At 38.3% G+C, this 19,306-nt stretch overlaps 1 protein-coding gene across 13 annotated transcripts in view; it reads left to right on the plus strand.

Annotated features, from left to right (window-relative positions):
• Positions 1–19,306, plus strand: part of LOC124291154 (poly(rC)-binding protein 3-like) — a 380,920-nt gene that overhangs the window by 324,380 nt on the left and 37,234 nt on the right. For 11 of the 13 annotated variants that reach the window (XM_046728080.1, XM_046728097.1, XM_046728129.1 and 8 more), the window contains one exon: positions 12,453–12,595. In XM_046728080.1, coding sequence (XP_046584036.1) covers positions 12,515–12,595 — 81 coding nt within the window. In that variant the 5' untranslated portion in view covers positions 12,453–12,514. Of the gene's footprint in view, positions 1–126; positions 252–5,862; positions 5,886–12,452; positions 12,596–19,306 lie in introns of those variants that run through there. The other 2 variants (XM_046728116.1, XM_046728137.1) reach the window with 2 other exon arrangements.

A 19,306-nucleotide genomic window follows, 5' to 3' on the forward strand; every position in this document is an offset into this window, starting at 1 on the left:
GCTACCAGAGGAGCCGTGTCCTGGTGCGCTTCCTTCTCGGCTTCAGAGGAAGTCTTATCTGGGGCTAGAGGCTTTGCTGTAGATGGTGCATGGTCACTGCAGGATAGCAGATAAAGCCTGATACAGGCACATGTAGGACACAGGCCACAGGGATATGCTGCTGCTGTCTAGATACCTGCTCCCATAGACATTGTTCACCGTGCTAATTACCCCTTGATTGAATGCATGGCCAGCTGACTTGCTGTATGCTTGTGAGTATTGTGTAAGCTGTGCTTGCTCTGTACTGGATATTGTGTTAAGGAGGGATGATGTAACCTGGAGGTAGTGGACAGATGGCTGCTCACAGACTGGTTAGGTAACTTCATGTGTATGGGTTTGAGTTCATGTTTTGTAATAGGAAGTGGTACAGTAATTACTGACTTGTTCTAGTATTTGCATGTTAACTGAGACAACATGAAATTACTAAGAAGGTATTTTGTTTACAGCTTACAGACATGTCTCGAACAGGAAAAAAGGAGAATTGTTCCACGAACAAAACAAAATAATTTTGCCTAAAATATATCTTACAGATACAATTTTCAGTAAGATGATAGGAGATATATCTGTTGCAAAACAAAATTCATTATGGAATAGAGGCAGTTTGGTAGACATCCGTAGTCAGTTTACATAGATATGTAAATGCTTTGAGCATATTTACAGAAGTAAAACAAAGAAAATATGTTGGACACATTAATGTTTAATATTTTTCTGACAATCCGTTGATATGTTTGTATTGTTGGCAAATACTGACAAAGATACACACTCGGGTCTGTGATCAGGATTTTGTTATATGTATCAGGAATATTGGCCAGAAAAGGCAGGAATTATGTCAATTAATCTACATATTCTTCAGTTAATTAAACACTGTCCTGATTGTGAATATATATTTGAATATGTATCCAGATTGTTTTGTGATTATGTACGACAAGGCTCGTGTGTGGTACAGAAGCAGATGTCATAGTCTTGATGTTTTGGTTAGAGTGTGAAGTGGCACCTGGTGGAGTCCCCATTGATAATCTAATCAGTCCATGTAGATTAGGTCCTGAATCAGCTGTTCCTAGTACACCTGTTCAGGTAATGCAGTGTTGAAAGTGTACTGTCTTGGATTATTTTATAGCAGAAAGGTAAAGTTTTCTTTCATCCTTGTCATATATTATGGTGTGTACATATGGAGTAAGAAAAATGCTCTCCCCTCAAATCATGTGGTTCCTCAATTCCCATGAATGACCTTTTCAAACACTATTGTAATACTGAACAAAATACAGGAATATTGACAGCTTGATAAATCAATAAGGGCGTTCAAGAATCATCCATTCAGCTGCATTAAACAATTATTTAATGAAGTCATTTGATTTGGCTGATGATAGCAATAATGCTGGAGATATAACTAGCACTTCTGGAGTTTAGTTTTGGTTTGGTAAATTAATATTTCATACTATCCTCCATGAAACTTACATTTGAGTGATATGTCGGTGATAATTTCCCTTCTTTGAGAGGCATTTTAGAAGTTGGATAGTAGAAGGAAAACCAAGTTCTAGTCAACTTCTTTATTGCAATGAGTGTAGGTTACCAAGCAAGTGATACATAGAGTTGTAACATGGAGAATATATACATAGCTGCATAGTGTGTATATACAATTGACAAGGTTGATATGGATTGGATTGCTAATTAGTGATTTGAGCAGAGTAGGTTGATGTACAGAGTGATGGTGATTTAAACAATATGCAGAATGAGTTTATACAATAGATGAGTTGATGTACACTGAGATGGTAATGTGAGTTGAAGAGAGTAGGTTGATGTACACATTGATTGGTTGTGATTACAATACACAAAAGGGGGCATAATTTCCTTGTTTCTTACTGTACTGTAATTGTTTCCTAGAAATGTTTTTAAATACTTATTCACACCTATGTAGAAAGGACAAATTGTTAAAATACCTGAACAATGATTGGAGTGTAAATGACAGCTCTTACGATTGCTAAAACAACATCAGCAAACTTTGTCTTTTATCTGATGTAGCATCAAATACACATTTGAAATGTCACCTTTTCTTTCCTAACGACTTACCTGTGAAAAACCATTAAGTTGAGTATACTTAACCGAGGTGTTTTGAGTTGTGAAAACATAACTTCAGTACTTACCCAGCTCGTTACAACTAGATGTTTCAGTCTCAGGTGAAATGATTTCGAGCAAGCAATCAGCCATTGTTCTCGAAGGGGGTAAGAACACTTTTACAGGTGGCCGGTGTTTTTATGGCATTTCCTAATTGTCCGGGTTGTTTGTGTATTAGGGAGGGTAAACAATCACTCCTGCTTTCTACATTAGCCAGTTGAGACACACAAGTAACCTAATATCTCTGTAGATTGGGGGTGGGGCACGGCTTAACTTTCCGCTGTCACTACTCGTGGCTTGTATAACAAGGTGAGAGGTTTTGTTACTTTTTTTACAGGGTGAAGAATTTTCCAAACAAGCTCAAATATGCGTTGAATGCCTTTTTTACAACAGTTGTGGCTATGTAACTTCAACATTATTTTAGCCTGTTTGAATGTATTATTAGAGCTCTCACATGAGATTCGTGTTGTAGGAGGATTTTGGTTTAAACATATTTTATTCATGAACGAAAATGATCGGCAAACAAGCCTAAATGGCTTGTATTAACGCTGCTCCATAATGCATATATAGGTTCACATAGTGACATAATGTTGTACATAATAAATATAACAAGTTGTGAAAATATAAACAGGTTATCTCTGAATGATAACAATCTTGGATAATACCAAATTACCTTAGTTTTGTTTCGTGGCCAGTTGATACAGATAAGAAAATAATAGAAACTACAAGTATTTTATGAATCAAATTGTTTTGATGAAAGCAGGATTTTGGCATGATGGCTGAGTTGGTATGTCTATGCATTACCTAGGAGTCCAGCCACTAAGTTTGTTTCTTGTGATAATATCTTGTGATGATGTCTGACTATTTGATCAGTTAAGGAACATTTAGGGGAGACATTTCTCAATTAATACCTATTGCATTATAAATTAATAATTTCTATCACAAACTTTGAAAGATAAACACGTTTGTTAATATGTTTGCAAATCTTTCACAAATATGATTGTTTATCTGTAAATCTTTTACAAACATCCCAACCAACATTATTGTTTGATCAGCATTCTAGAAGTTTTATTTTTGTTTTTTGTTTTATTTATTTTTTATCGTTCCCAAATCAAACATTCTATGTATACAGTGCACATAGAAATATGTAAGCAGGTATACATTGTTGATACAACTGGGTTCTCCAATAATTACATGCATCAGGTTAATAAACTGCAAATAATGTAGACCATTTTTAAGAACATTTATCAGAATCATTATTTCTTTTGATTAACATGTTTGGTTAAAGTTAACCGAAGTCATCAGGTCAAAAAACAGGGAATAATGGAGATAATTTTTCTGAAACGTATCAAAATCATTATTTCTTTAGGAGATAAATTTTTCAACAGCATTCTAGAATTTGTTTATCAAGAACAAATCATAAGATTTTACTGATAAAACACTTCATGGTTACTGCATAAAGTGATGTTTACATGTTGATTCTTACACCCTTATCACGCTAAAAGTGATAGACCAAAAGTAGGACAATGTCCAACATTTACTTATTGTTATTTCCTATTAAATTCGGGGGCGGTTGGGTAGCCTAGTGGTTAAAGCATTTGCTCGTCACGCCGAAGACCCGGGTTCGAATCCCCACATGGGTACAATGTGTGAAGCCCATTTCTGGTGTCCCCCGCCATGATGTTGCTGGAATATTGCTAAAAGCGGCGTAAAACCAAACTCAGTCAGTCAGTCCTATTAAATTCTGTTAGAAAGGTTAGTAATATACAAAGTAAACCAATGTTAAATATCACCTGTATTGTCTTTATTGAGAGTAAGGATGATCCCACAGAAAATGGCTGGGGCAGAAAACCATTCAATAGATTCAACAGATTATACAGTACTGTTAGCTCTGACAACAGACACTTGTGCAGTGTAACCACTGGCTGCATACTGCCAGTTAGGGACGGGTGGCTGCAGAATATACAACTAACTTGTCAGTTGTTCAGGATTGATCAAGGTGATTGTTAGATCATGGTTTTAAGAGGTTGTGTGTGAGAGATAACCACACATGTAATCGGAGAGAGAGCATCTCCCTTCAAGTGGCTTTGCTGTGGAGGCGATCACCATGACTCTTGGGGGATGCGGCATGGAGCTTGGTGGGGGAGGCTAGTCCGTCTCACAGTCCCTGAACTTCATTATTTTCCCTACAACCAATCCCTCCCTGCAATGCTAAAGCCCTAAATGAAGCAAGTCTAGATTTCTCCAGGTTCAGGTTCTGAATCTCTGGTCTCCCTGGGTCTCCTTTTCAGTTTAAATGGGTTTATTTGTTTCAATAACATTATATATTCAGTGACTAAGCATAAGTCTAGAGGGAGGCTTGCAATGAGGCTTGCTTTTAGGGGGGAGGCTTCCGCTTGACCATCAAGTTTGGTTTTGTGGGAGGAAGGTTTGCCTTGGAGCTTGGTTCTGGGAGAAGGAAGTCTGCCATGAACTATTTTCCAGGGGAGATGGGGGATTTTGAAGGATACCTCATTCCTTTTTTGTGTGTGGGGGAGGGGTGGTGGTGGGAAGGCTCACCTGGGATGGTTGTTCAAAGTACATGTTGGTATGTGTTTTGTGTTGTAGCAGCAGGTGGGACAAGAAAGAGATGGAGGGGTTGCAGATGGGAGGGGAAGAAGCAGGGGGAATGCTTGTTTCGGGTTTTGGGTTTTGGGGGTATGTTCCTTTGAGCAGGGGAGATGCTGAGGAGATATACTTGTTTCAAGGTTTAACAAATTCATCAGGAGGTGAGGTACAGAAATTGGCAATGTTCTTGGACGGTTTAACAATGTGCAATTGAGGCAAGTCCATCAAAGAAAGGGTTTGTGTGTGGTTTGTTGTGAAGTTGGAAAGAGTACTGGAAGCTGGCTAAGATTAGCAATCTGTGCAAAGGGAGTGTCTATCGAGGAACCAAACTGAATGCAGCAAGAGAATTTGTAAAAAACTTAAGAGGGAGTGGTTTATTACAAGGAACAAGTGTACTACAAGAGGGTTTGGCAGCCACTGATACTTCGGTCTGAAACTCATGAAAAGATGAACTGTTTGTTTTGTCCTGAAATCTAGTTAGTTTGCATTTACTACATTTTCAAAATGGTCTTTGGTCTACATGGACATGACCACTGGTGTGTCCCTGAATGGACCATTATCTTCTGGAAGGTGGAACAGAGTGATGTAGATGTTCCAACACCTTGGGATATTGTCTTGGAGGGATGATGATGATGATGATGATGATGATGATTTAGAGATTTAGCATGCATCTTGGAGGGCTGCTGAGGGGTCCCACGTACAGTTATACTGAGATGGTCATTGAAGGAACAGATAGGGTTACATACAGATGAGGTATTTGGGTGGGTGAAGCTGTAACAGGAGTAAATTGTCAGCAGGGGTAGGTTATTTGTGCACACTGGTAATATGATACCTCACCCCCTGCAAGTTATTAAAGCAGTGGGAGGGAGGTAATGAGTGGGACAATCTGTTGTTGCATGAAACATAAGTGAGATGCTAATTAGCTAATCATTTCAAGAAGTTGTCTTTTCTTGGTCTCAGCATGATTTATGATGGACCAATCACAGTCTGAGTGATGATATAACAGTCCAATATACACGTATCACTGGCATATATAGGGGATGTAAGGGCCATAAACTAGTCATTGTCAGTGCCCTTGGCGTATCTTCCAGACAATAGCACCAGCCCTTGCTACGCTCATTTTACAGGTAAATACATCATATGCCATCTCTCTTTCAGAGACTTAACGTGCTGTGATGCTATGTACTTGTTGTATGGCGCCGACTTCGGTTATGATGTGGTACTTAGTACATCAACATCCACGCTACATCATTGGACCTCATTGCTTCTGTATATGTATCTAGGACCAGGTCTCTGTGTTTCTTCAAGCAGTTGTTATTCTTGGAAATCCAGAACATGTGCTTTGAATGTGTATTCAGTATGTCTCCAACTGCTGCAGGTAGTTGGATTCTTTACTCTGACCTCGGATTTGGATTCTTTAATTTGGATGTGGATTCTTTAATTTGGCATTGGATTGGCTGTTCAAAATGTTGTCTGAAGAGTATGCAAACTTTAAATGGGCATATTCTTGTCAAAGTATGAATGGTTTAACTGGTTATTTGAGGGATATTCATAAACAGATATTTTGAGTGATATGTCAAGACAGCGTGAATTGATACTCATGCTATCAGCCTCTGGTTTCTGTGTCCTTCTGTTGGCCCTCATGTCTTGCAACAACAGAAATCAGCCATTGTGAGTGGAGTAAAGCAAGTAAATTACCAGCATCGTTTCATTCCCGTCTGAAGCAGACGTTAATTCTTGATGATTCCTGACAGCACCAACTACCCCATGTTTGTCTGCTTGGTGTCTGTTGTGAAACACCGAACAGTTAGCTGTTCTACACCATGCTCAATAAGTATAAGCACCGTAGGTAAACTGCTCCTCTTTGATTCTGAAGCTCTCATGTCATACGCAGGCTTAGCACAGATCGAGGGTACTTTTGTCCCGACTGGCTCCTGGTTTATGATCCATCCTTTGTAAGCATCATGCCGTGATGGGCAGGGAAGAACCAACCAGCTGACATATGGAATGGGACACGCCACCACTGTGGCCTCTAATCACCTTGCTAATCATCTCTTTCATCTGTGATGTAAGACGATTGTTCGGGCATGATTAGCTGATGACAGTGAAGATGGATTTGTAGTCACGACTTGTCCTAGGCCAAATGTCATTCTCTGATCATCAGCAATTGCTGTGGGTCTAATGAGGCCCTCTTTAACTTGGTGTAATGATGCACCTTAGAGCAACATGGGAGGTAGGAGGGGGGGGCGGTAGTATCGGCTAGTCACAAGTTGTTTGAGTAATGGCAATTTGTTGCTAATGCTGCAGCTGATCTTGTATTTTGAAGATGCTTCTTGACATATAGGTTTCATACTTTAATGAGTCACAATGGATCTCACTTAGGTGGAAGTGGGAGTATCATATCTAGGACGAAATTGAAATGATTGATTTGTTTTGTTCGTTAAGATCTATATGGTCGTTTCCTTTTGAAATGGGAATTCTCTTGAATTATATGAAATGTCTTGAAAGTTTCAATTGTATGGAAATGAGGATTGGATCATTTTCAGATTTATTGGGAAAAAAAGACTTCCTTGTGATTGTTATTGAAACAATGCCAAAAAAGGGAATTTATTTGTATGTTGTGAAAATATTCATAAGAACTGGTTCAAATGAAAATGCTCATACACAATAATGAACATGTGCAAATGGTGGAATGTTTAAAGTGGATTACTGGTAGATGTCTCTATGAACGTAATTATTATTCACATATTTAGTAAAATTTCTTGTAATTTGCATCACGGCAGTACAACTGTGATTGGTGATGCTGGAGTTCTCACAAGTGAGGCTTTCACCGAGAATGTCACATAATACTTTAAACCTCTCAGTCGTATGTGGGGCATTGTGGTTCTATTTCTCTGTTTTTTTCATGACTATTTCTTTCCAAGCTGTATTTTGTGCTTTTTACCCATCGCTGTCACCTGGTACTTCATATTTTGGCCATTTGCTAACATCTCCCGTTGTGTTTTTGTCATTCCCAGCTGTATGGGGCGGTGCATTGTGTATACACTGTTACAGGAATCTCCCAGCTCTATTTCTCTTGATCATCTTCAGCCTGAATAACACATGACAGCCTTGGGAAGAGCAATATATCTCACTGTGTCATCCTTCAAAAGGGAGATAACTCTAAATGATGAGAATTATGTAATTTTTGGCTCCTATGTTCATTTCTTAATGACTTATATTTTGGACATTCTCATTTCACCATACACAAATTTGGCGAGTGTATTCTTGATGACAGTGGTACTTTCTTCTTCACCGATCTGTGGATATTTTGTCCACATGTGATGAATATATTTAACATACAAAGGGTAGAAGAGCCAGCCCTATTGGTAATTAAGCACATATCTGCAAGCTATAGTCGCCAGTTCGTAGGTCGAGCCTGTTGACAGTGCTGCTTCTGCTCGTGGCCGTCGGGTATCTTTAATGGCCTGTTAGCGAACCTTCATTCTGAGTGCAAGAAACATCCCCCCAGCCATTCCATCGCGCTCTCTTTCTGCTTCCTCCCATGCTGAACAATCCTCTCCTTCCGCCCAGCTTTACAGATCCATTCTACTTTCATCTGTGAGTATTTTACATTAGTTCGTCGACATGCCAGTTTTTACAAGCTGTGTTACATTCGTTTTTCGACTCAACCTTTTTACAAGCTTTTATTTATGTTTTTCATTCGCGGATCATGTAATCATATTTTCTTTTCATTCATGTAAAAAACTAAGAATGGGTTTAGTGCGGCTCACGTTGTTTGGAGTAATGTCTTGGTGTAGGGTTTAGGTTTTGATGTTAAATTGATGTTGTGTTTCATAGACCTACTCAATGAAAAATGTTTGACTTTGTCATAGTTTTTACGTTCATGGTTTTACTTCCTCACAATTCTGCAATCTATACAATCTGTTTCAAGATTATCATGAATATTTGACTTTCATTAGTGGTGATGCTTTTCTCAGCCTTGTCACCTGTATAATCTTACTTATGAATATTTGATGGGACATTCAGTTAGTTAATGGCCACTATCCCCGGATTTATTTATTAATTGGTCTCTTTAATTATGATAATAACTTGACAGATTCCTGCTCTCAATTGTTATTCACATGGAATTTCTCATCCCGAGTTTTCTGTGTGTTTTGGACCGTGATCAACACTCTATAAAAACGGTGTATCACAAGCAGCGTTAGTGCTGTTATAGCCTGTAGCATGCGTGGTGGTTCTGTGACAATGTCTCCATCAATGGCTATCTCTCATTTGCCTGCAAGAATGCTATCATTTTCAAGCCCTTTCCAATGTATTCTTTCAACAAGACTCTATGATGTGGTAGTTTCTTCAAAGTAATTATTGCCTTTTCAATTGGCTCATGCACATTAGAGGTGCGAGAAGAACGCTTTGGAGACAATTACGCCTGCCTGATGGTGCACTGAATAGGTTTTCCATGATTGATTGGCCGATTGTGTATGATGTCGATTGGCGAGGTTGAAAGGTGGTGGGATATAAAAACACAGCAATCAATACATGAGGTCCCCACCGTGAAAATCACACCTGATGTTTATTGATCCTGTTGCGATTATAACCCACAGCTCTGTGCACAATTTCCGTAAAGTTGCTCTAGAAATGGGAAAACGAGGACGCGGACATTCAAACAAACCTCTTCGTCATGGCAACTGTCCGCTATGCTCAAGTTCGGGACAAAAGCTGGTGAAAATTAATTACCAATTGTAGGATAGGAAAAGGGTAGTATGGCCGCAGCGTGGCTAATTACGTCCACTGGATCTCCGCTTGTTGAGTCGCATTCTGCCAGATTTCCTGTCACTTATCACAAGAATTCAATCACTGAAAGATCAATATCGTGGAGATGTATGCGTCCAGTTGCTGGCTGGCTTACGGCAGTGGTTGCCGTCAGATGCCAGACTGGACCTGCAACTGCAACTCGGGCAGCTACCATCCAGACCATGACACATTGCTCTTTTAATGTCAGTTGATCCACGTGAACCACCACCATCATCCACTGCCTAATCCATGACTACTGCTGACAAGACCCCTTAGGTTTACGTGATAACACTTAATATGGTGGATTATACTCTGAATTAGCGTTGTACTGTTCATATAAATATATAGAACGTCATACTAGTGCATTTGGATGTTTTGTAGTGAACTCGAAGATGTCATGGGAGCAGAGAAACGAGTTTGAAGAGTACTAGTATTCTATACCCTCTCATCTTGCATTAATCTGTTACTTGATAAAACAAATCATAGCATAGCAATGTAGAACCGGCAGGGGTTCAATACGGAATCTGGGGTGGAATACGGAATTTAACCACATCATTTGTATTGTACCCCTGTTTTACTATCCTAAGTTTACATGGCTATATGATAAATAGTATAACTCCCGGGTTTCAGTTAGATGTGAAAAGGGATACAATGTGTGCCCCCTACCGTGATATTGCTGTAATATTACTAAAGTGGCATAAAACCCGATACAATGTGTGAAGCCTATTTCTGGTGTCCCCTACCGTGATATTGGTGGAATATTGCTAAAGTGGCATAAAACCATACTCACACACACACATGTGAAAATTCATTTTCAGTCCTAAGATAATCTCAACTTTGCATTGTGGAAGATCGTTAGCATTGAAAACTTTACTTTATGCTGTTCTATTAATAATATACTACTTTGTATGAAAAGGTTGACAAGTCCAACAGCAGTTGATATTTCAGAAAGATGTAATTATGTCCTTTGTTCTTGTTGGGCATTCATTTTTCATATTGTTTGAAGACTTGCAGAGGTTTATAGAACTGTTGAGGTTAATGAAACATGTGTTATTGCATTAAATAAACAGCTGAATGGTTTGATGCCAACGATTATATAAAACATAAAGTTAACACAAGATTTACCCTTTGATTAAATACTTGATTCTATATTCTGCCCCAAGCATGTTTAATCGGTTCCTAAAAGGTCCGTCCTACCATTCCTATACAATCAACTGTCCACAACAGTTCTCCTCTTACACTTAATTGGTTCCACACACTCCCATTTTCCTATTTATCCATTACTGGACTCGGTGCTGCTGCTTTCCTACCAAATTCCATTGATCCGCCAATATAATCAGGCAGGCTACATTTGTTATGCAGATTTGCTATGCTTAATAAAGCTCAGATTTATAGAGTTAGGTGACATTGATTTGGGAAGAATGGTCGGTTCCATGAGCCTCAGTTGACAGTATGGCCAGATTATGGAATATTTGAGCCGAGTTTGGACGTATGTGAGAATATTGCTGCGAGTTCTCTGATGGGATAGGAGGTTGGTTCCACTTTTTGTTACAGCAGTAGTTAATGTTGAAGGTGATGTCCTGCCTTCAGTATTGTTCAATTTCAGTTTTTGAAATTAATAGCACTTCAGCTGTCATGCGATTATGACCTTCCATCAGTGATCAAAGGGATGCTGATTTGTGACCGCGGATTTTCATCATCGGTGGTACTCATGGTGTGTGTGGTAGCTTGGCTTTGGGATTGACTCACTGGACATGTTACTGTTGGACATTAATAAAAAATATCCAGTGTTGCTTTATTGCAGTTTGGGGACGAGCCTGTGCGCATATTTGATGACTTTTTTGTGAATACTTTCAGAAAGGTCAGGTCAATCTAGAATTGTTTGTTATGATGAACAAAACTATCAAATAGTATGGAAGTATTTATCAATGATCTATGTCCCATTTATCAAAATGCAACATTACAAGGATTTCAGGATAGATGCTTTTGTATCTCACATTTTAGAAATCGTTTAAATCAGACATAATGAAGTGGGGCCTTGGGGTACCGCGTAGTCATCAAGTCTGATTTTAATAAAACAGGACATGCTGTTTTGACGTCATAAATTTTACCTAACATTGAATAAATGGGTTATACCCTGAATCGATATTGCCATTGAATATCGTTAAAAATGAGCTTAAATATCAACTGGTAATAATAGAAGTGATATTACTGAATGTAACTCTGAGGTAACCATATTTATATAATGTCCCAGCACAACCAGCACCGTGTTGACCTGTCTGGTACTGTGGTGCTGTCCATGTATGTCAGCTCGCCAAGTCATGAGAACTAGGCAGATAGTATTTGAACAAGAGGGCTTGATAAGGACATACATGTTTTGACACTTTGCACAAGACAAAGAGAGTTGTTGGATTAACATTTGATGAGGTATTTTCTCTGTTCACTATTGTCAATGGTTGCTTGAACACGGATAAACAGTTAATTGATTTGGCTAAAAATAATTCTGGCAGCAAGTGATCGGAGTGATTTTTGGATATTGTTTTCATGAGCATGTGTGTGAATGTATCGAAAAAATATTATTTAACATTATATATGTGGAATGTACCTTTGAATTTCTACGTCTTTATACCTACTGTGTTTATATTTGTAGTTTATAGAATATTGCCACTGTTCCTTCATCGAATCATGCAATAAATATCTTATAAATATGATCTCTTCTTATCTGTCATAATTGTGCCGTTCTGTGTTGGTGTCGAGAATAGTTTCATACTGACAGTGACATTCATCGCACAGTTATCATGCGACTCAATTCTTTGCTTTTAGTATCCATTTTAGTGGGCTATATCCTGAATGTGCTTTTTCTTGAATATCCCATTAAACTTTTGTTCTGTTTCTTCCAGATAACAAAGATTGAGAGAAGGGGCAACAACCCTTTATTTTTATCTTGGTGGTTTTCCTTGTAATGGCAACAGAAAAAACCATGGTGCAGAACGACACAAACTCGTCCACGATCCTCACGATCAGGATGATTATGCAGGGCAAGGTCAGTACACAGTTTTTTCTTGAAACAATCACGTCACAGTTATATAAGGGCGAGGTCAGTACACAGTTATTTCGTGCAACAATCACGTTATATTTAAAGGGAGAGGTCACAGTTATATTATGCAGGGCAAGGTCAGTGCACAGTTATTTCTTGAAACAATCATGTCACAGTTATATTATGCAGGGCAAGGTCAGTACACAGTTATTTCTTGAAACAATCACGTCACAGTTATATTTACAGGGCGAGGTGGCCAAAGGCTCAACACTTCACTTGTGCTCTTTGTGAAGGTCAGGGTTAAAATGTCCATGCATTAAGTGCTTGTGGTCAGATATGACCAATGGGTGTGGTCAGACTTGGTGACTCGGTGAAAGTGTTTTATGGTTTGACAGAGTGGTTCATTGTTCCCAGTATTGATCATTGGATTGTCTGGTCCTAATTTGATAAGTTTCATTTGACGCAGACATATCATATATCTGGAATATTGCTGAATGTGATGTTATGCACCAAACAGAAAAAGCATGAATCTCATATTTGAATCTCAGACTTACTGTCAGTTGTTATAATACTGGTCTGTCATTATCACTGGTAGGTTGATAGGTAGCAGCAGTGGGGTAGCTTAGTGGTTAATGTCTTGTCTCATTATGCCAAAGACCTGGGTTTAATTCCCCACATGGATATGATATGTGAAGCCCATTTCTGGCGTCCCCCACTGTGATATTGCTGGAATATTGCTTAAAGTAGCTCAAAACCATACTCACTCGAGTGGTACAAGTGGTAGATATCTGTGAAGTCTTCACACTTGTCTTATCCTTCATAATACTGAAATACCAAGGCATTAAACCCAACTGTTGTCTCTTACTAACACTTGATTTTCAAAAGAATAATCCAGAATCTTGACAAATTTGCTCATATCATCCCAAAATATTATTCATACATGTATCAAAACATGATTGAAAACATTGACCTAATGACAATGTACAATATGCCATTTTCACATACTTCTCTTTAAAAGGGGAGGGATGATGGAGTGATATGAATATGTTAATAGTCTTTCATGAACAGCCAATAGTGGTTCATATTGCACTAGTGAATAGCATTATACTTGCATTACACATGTATTGTGGATGAATTGATCAAAATAGAATTATGAAAATGACACTGACAGACGTCAGTCCGAAAAACTATTGTCTGAAGGAACACTGTTTCATGACTGAATTTGATAATTTCTCCATATAAAACTACCCTTCTCAGATAATAGACATTTCACGAACACATAATCATAAAGTGTCAAATAATAAAAAATGTTCCTTTAGATGTAATGAAAGATGAATATTTACAGCTGCAGTGGAAAGGCCATTTTAGGAAAATTACTTCATTTCGTTACGTTTTATGATCTTATTTAATGAAATTATGATTTAATACAGCATTGATGCACATAACTAAACAGAAAAACGATGTAGATTGCAAGATTTGTGTCCGCACCTTGAGTATTGATACCTTGCTAGTCCTAAAGCTCTTTCATGTACAAATGGGATTTATAGTTCAACCCCATAATCTCCTGTGAATCCATAGACATGAAAATTCCATTCTACGTCGCGGATTGTTCCACGTGAAACTGTTGAGGTAGAACATGAAGGACAAAGACCTAATTACTCTTGGTCATAATTTCTAGCTTAGCTGAAATAATATCAATATAGATCAATAGTATAATCTCCTTTGTTATAATCAGATCAAATGGAACACTGTCTTGCCGGTGATGGAGGTGGACAGGGTTTGAAATATGTCTGATTATTTAGGCTCATATCTGAAGCCTGGCAAATGATTGTGTTTGGTTTTTTGCTGAACAAATTTATTTGTAAACTTTTCAGGTGATTGTGAGAAGTGATGGTTCTGATGGAATATAGTTGTGTTGAGCATAACTGGTGATGTTTCAGTGTATGTTGGGAGGTGTTGACCAAACCAATACTGTAAGATGTTGAGAGAAGATAATTGATGATTAAGATGATGATGACTAGTGATCTTAAGAGAATATTTCGGGGTATGCAAACCAGAATATAGTCATAAAATTAGATTATGACAATTGATGATGATGATGATGGTGATCTTAAGAGAATGTTTTGGGTATGCAAACCAGAACATAGTCATAAAATTAGATTTATGACAATTGATGATGATGATGGTGATGATCTTAAGAGAATGTTTTGGGTATGCAAACCAGAACATAGTCATAAAATGAGAAGATTATGATAATTTGTGATGATGACCATCATCATCACCGCTGTCATCACCATCATCACCATCATCACCATCATCATCATCATCATCATCATCATCATCATCATCATCATCATCATCCTGAGAGCATATTTTGGGGGATGCGAACCAACCGGTAATTATGAATGTCCAGAGAAGATTATGGTAATTGATCATCATCATCATCATCATTACATCCATAGGTGACAAATTTGCTAAAATAATTCTCGTAATCAACATCCTCTGTGAAACTATGATTTGAAAAATAAATTACTCTCATTTTGTTATAAATCATGTGGATTGTGATGGAATTATCATGGAGATGATTACATTTAAAACTTCATTTCTGTAGAATCTAAATAAAAGTGCAAATGAATTGTAACCTTTTAACTGTTTTATCAGTGAGAAAACACAAGTCTAAAATAATGATAAAGACGAACAACAAGTAGGGGATTGACTGGATAAGGTAAATTGGTCCATTTGTCAGAGTGTTGGAGCTGAATCCCAGGAGATGGTGTTCAGCCATTGACAGGGTCTTGACAGCTTACATGATAACCCTCACCCTGCAGTCAGCACACATGAATAATGAACACAGCCAGATGCAAGCCTCTCACATACTTTAAACTACACACACAATTAATTACTGTAAATTGCAACAGCCCTGATTAGATTCCTGGAGAAATTCCCCACCTCGTTTCAGACTGATCATGATATGTGATAAAGATGTTGACAAGAATAACTTAATTACAGTTTAATCAAATGAAACGATTTGTTTTGCTTAAAGTCAGTAAATTAACCAAATCATGTTTTATTCAAATTCATTTATCCTATGTACTCATTGGCTTTGAGACTTAAAACAAATCTGTTTTGAAGGTAAAAATTATTCATTGTAGTTGCATTGTCAGTAGTTTGTTTTCATTAAATGTTTAGGACTGTGAAGTGAAATAAATCTTTAAGTTAGAGCAGTACAAGACTGGGTAACGTGCAAGTAGGTAATTGCTTTAATTTAATATAGTGGGAGAACAGCACCATATGGTACGTCAATGTAATACGAATGTGGCTGTAGCAATGACGCCACACGGCATGTGCTATTTATTTTGGCGCGTGCCGACGCAGGACATTGCCAGTTTCAGATTCTCGCCTGATCGTCAGTGCAGGCATTTACTACATGTGTTGATCTCTGGAATTGTGGGATTCTGGTACACAAGTCACTCAATTGAGATTACAACAAGATTTTATGTCATAATTATTTACGATGAAAAATGTGAGGGTTTGATGCGGGTAGGAGATAAGATTGGCACCGGCCTGTAATGGTAGTCTCTAAATGGGATTGAAGCCATATGGCTCCACCTTGTAAGATGTGTTTCCTAAAAACTTACTCTCATGTACAAACGCAGGAGCTACATGTGTTCCAATCATCTATATTAAATTTGTTATTTCTGTGAATTTTGAGATGGATCAAATTAATGTAAGCTGAATACAAAATGTTTTGAAAAGGTCACTGACTTTATGACATTTTGAAAGAGAAGGAACTATTAGTATCATAATGGCATCTGCATGATTACAAGAGTGTAACAAGTTATATTTATGTAATGTCATGAAACTGATAAACCAGTTTTGATTATCTATGGTAACGGATTGCTTGAAAGAAGGATGATAAATAAAGGAAACCTTTTGCTTGATATCAAGCTCAGATTAAATCCTGTTTTTCTAGACAAGGCAAATATGCGGGTAAGAATATAGGTTCGGTTCACATCCTACACCTATCAGACTATCACACGCTCAACATCAGTACCAACAAGGACATGTCTTATTCTACATTTGCTCCGTCTACGTAAGTAGGAAGTATTTCTTATCAAGGCTTTGAGGACACTAAAAGCGTCAGCTCTTGGAACACTGTGTAAAGCGCATCAGTCCCTGTCAGCCGTCTGCTTGTCCGCGTCTGCTTGTCCCCAGTCTGTAGGGCCAGATTTCAGGTCTTGATTCTGGGCAAGACAGGCCTCTCAGTCCAAAAGCATCATTTGTTTTCTACAAAATATGTCCCCACAGGGACTTGGCTGGCAGGTAGGAAATAATGGCTAGAGAGGGAGCTCATTTTCCAGGCCTCCTTCCCACAAGAGGGTAATAATTGCACTCCCCGCTGGGTCACATATATCATTAGTAGAGACAACATTTTCTATGATAGGACATCAAAATAGTACCAGCCTCTCATGTGCTCATAGGAATTTGGAAATTACCATCAAGCTTAAATTTGAAATTTCAGAGATGTAATGACAACTTAAAGTAGCTCCTAAGCCTTTCATAAAATTTGGTGTCAGATAATCTAGCAGTTTTAAGGAGCAGTCTGTTAGATTAAAGATTTCAAGCCCCTGAAATGAAGGTCATGTTACATGATCACAAACGTAACCTGAGCGAAAGGGTCAGAACCCACGTCATCAAAAGATTCCATAAAAGACAATCCCCAAAGACAAAGACAAGCAGGAGCAGTCGTCACATGGCGACCTACCAATGGTCACTTGTATCTCTGGCATCAAAGATGACCTTATCCATAGGCTGATTCAATGCTCATTACAGTTGTGATAACAAGTGGTCATTAGGCGGTGAAGTCGGGACAAGTTTTGTCTTTGTTTTGCCTGGGGTTTCCTGCCTATTAAGGCTCCAGAATCATCTTCAGAGTGGCCGAGTTGCTGAGGGTTTGCAGCTTCCCTGTGGCGAACTCCAGCTTGAGGAGTTCAGGGACCAATATAGAATCCTTTGCACAAATATAGATGTTTGGTTCATAGGGACATGTTGCTTAAATATGAGGAAATACTTAGTACTGTGCTGTATTCAAACGGGATAGATGAGAACAGGAGCTAGTTTCCATATTGAATGTCCATCAATTCTTTGTATTCTCTCGGCTGGTTTGGTCAGGTGTCACTTATAAGCATGTTTCAGGGTAGGATGTTTGCCAGATTTTGAGGTTCATTTCCAGATCATCATGTGTAAGTTGGTAGATGTCCATGAAGAGGAAACAGATATGGGGGCTTGTGAAATAGGTACCAAAATGTTCAATAGTAGAATATTATTGGTAGCTTGTGTTTAAACTTGAAGTAGACTAACATAGTCAAATATTTAATTATTTTTTTAATCAATTTTAATCAACTTATATCTTTGCAAACTTTTCAAAGGTTTCATGATACAGCTGGAATTGTTCAATAGGTGCTTTTTGATGAGATATTTTATGACTTTGGAAATGGTCTTGTCTGTTTCAATTATTTCATATTCCTTTTTGACTGATATATACTACTCAAAATATGTAACAGATCACCAAATTACTCTGATTAAATATGAAAGGATTGAGTGTCCTCTAACTTCTTTTGGGTAGTATATCTGAGTTCATTCCCACTGGGATTTTGTGGTGTTCAGTGTTCTGAAGAAATGTCATATTGGGGGCTTGCAGTAGCTTTGATGAAGACAAATCCTCTGTGGATTGACGGACAACTCTCATGTGACCTGGCACCAGTGGTTGGTGTTTTAATCGTGCCACATCCCACGACTCTGATGTACACAGGAGGTGGAACTACTTAGCTGACTTTAGCCCCGATACAAACTACAGGGAACAGCATTATCAGCTGTTTACAATCAGCAAGGCGGGCTGATCTGGGCACGTGTTGTATCGTTACCACATTGGACATAGGTGTACAACTGTTGCAACATAAAATGCCTGTCCCGTGTTAATCTCTGACCCTAAGCTGAGTGCTGCGCGTTTTTGTTGCACTCATTCCGCCAACTGTTTGTATCATTGTTTATCTAATTCTAAGTTCAAGAAATGCACAGAGATGTTCTGGGCCGAAGACATGTGTTTTGTTTCTCGTGGGGCAGCAAAAATTAAACTGTTTTGTTGTATGTTCCTGTATTTGCTGAAGGACACCTGTACATGTTTTCGACTTGTTCAAAACAAGTTGAATAAGCAAAGGTTTGTTCAGAAGTCCTTCGTTGTACTAAAAACTACCCACAGCAAGTAGGAAAACATTGAAGGTGACAAATTGAAAGAGGGTTAACATGGAAATGAACTGTGCGCTAACCAAACTGAACAATTTTGAAAGGATTAAAGTTTGACTTCCTGGTAACAGGATGCCGTCCAATGATGTAAGTGATACCAGGCGATAAATACCCTAAAATACAGTTGAATACAGATCGATAGTCTGTGTAATTTTACAAGCCATTGGAGGAAGTAATTGAGTGATCGCTATAGTACCAAGAGCTGCTGAGACTAGATGAGGCTGACGGGGTGGGACGGAGAAGCAGTCGGCTGTAACAGGCAGCTAAATCATTGACAGATGATGTTTTCTGACAACTGCTTATGTGTTGTGGGATTTTGATGGGGAGTCTATTGAACACGATCAGATATCACAAATTCTGTCTGCTGAGAACTGATAAAGCTACTACTCACTTGTGTTATCGTATGATAAGATT

Source organism: Haliotis rubra, unplaced genomic scaffold, assembly GCF_003918875.1.
Source record: "Haliotis rubra isolate DU_JTF1 unplaced genomic scaffold, ASM391887v1 Scf113, whole genome shotgun sequence".
Lineage (NCBI taxonomy): Eukaryota > Metazoa > Mollusca > Gastropoda > Lepetellida > Haliotidae > Haliotis > Haliotis rubra.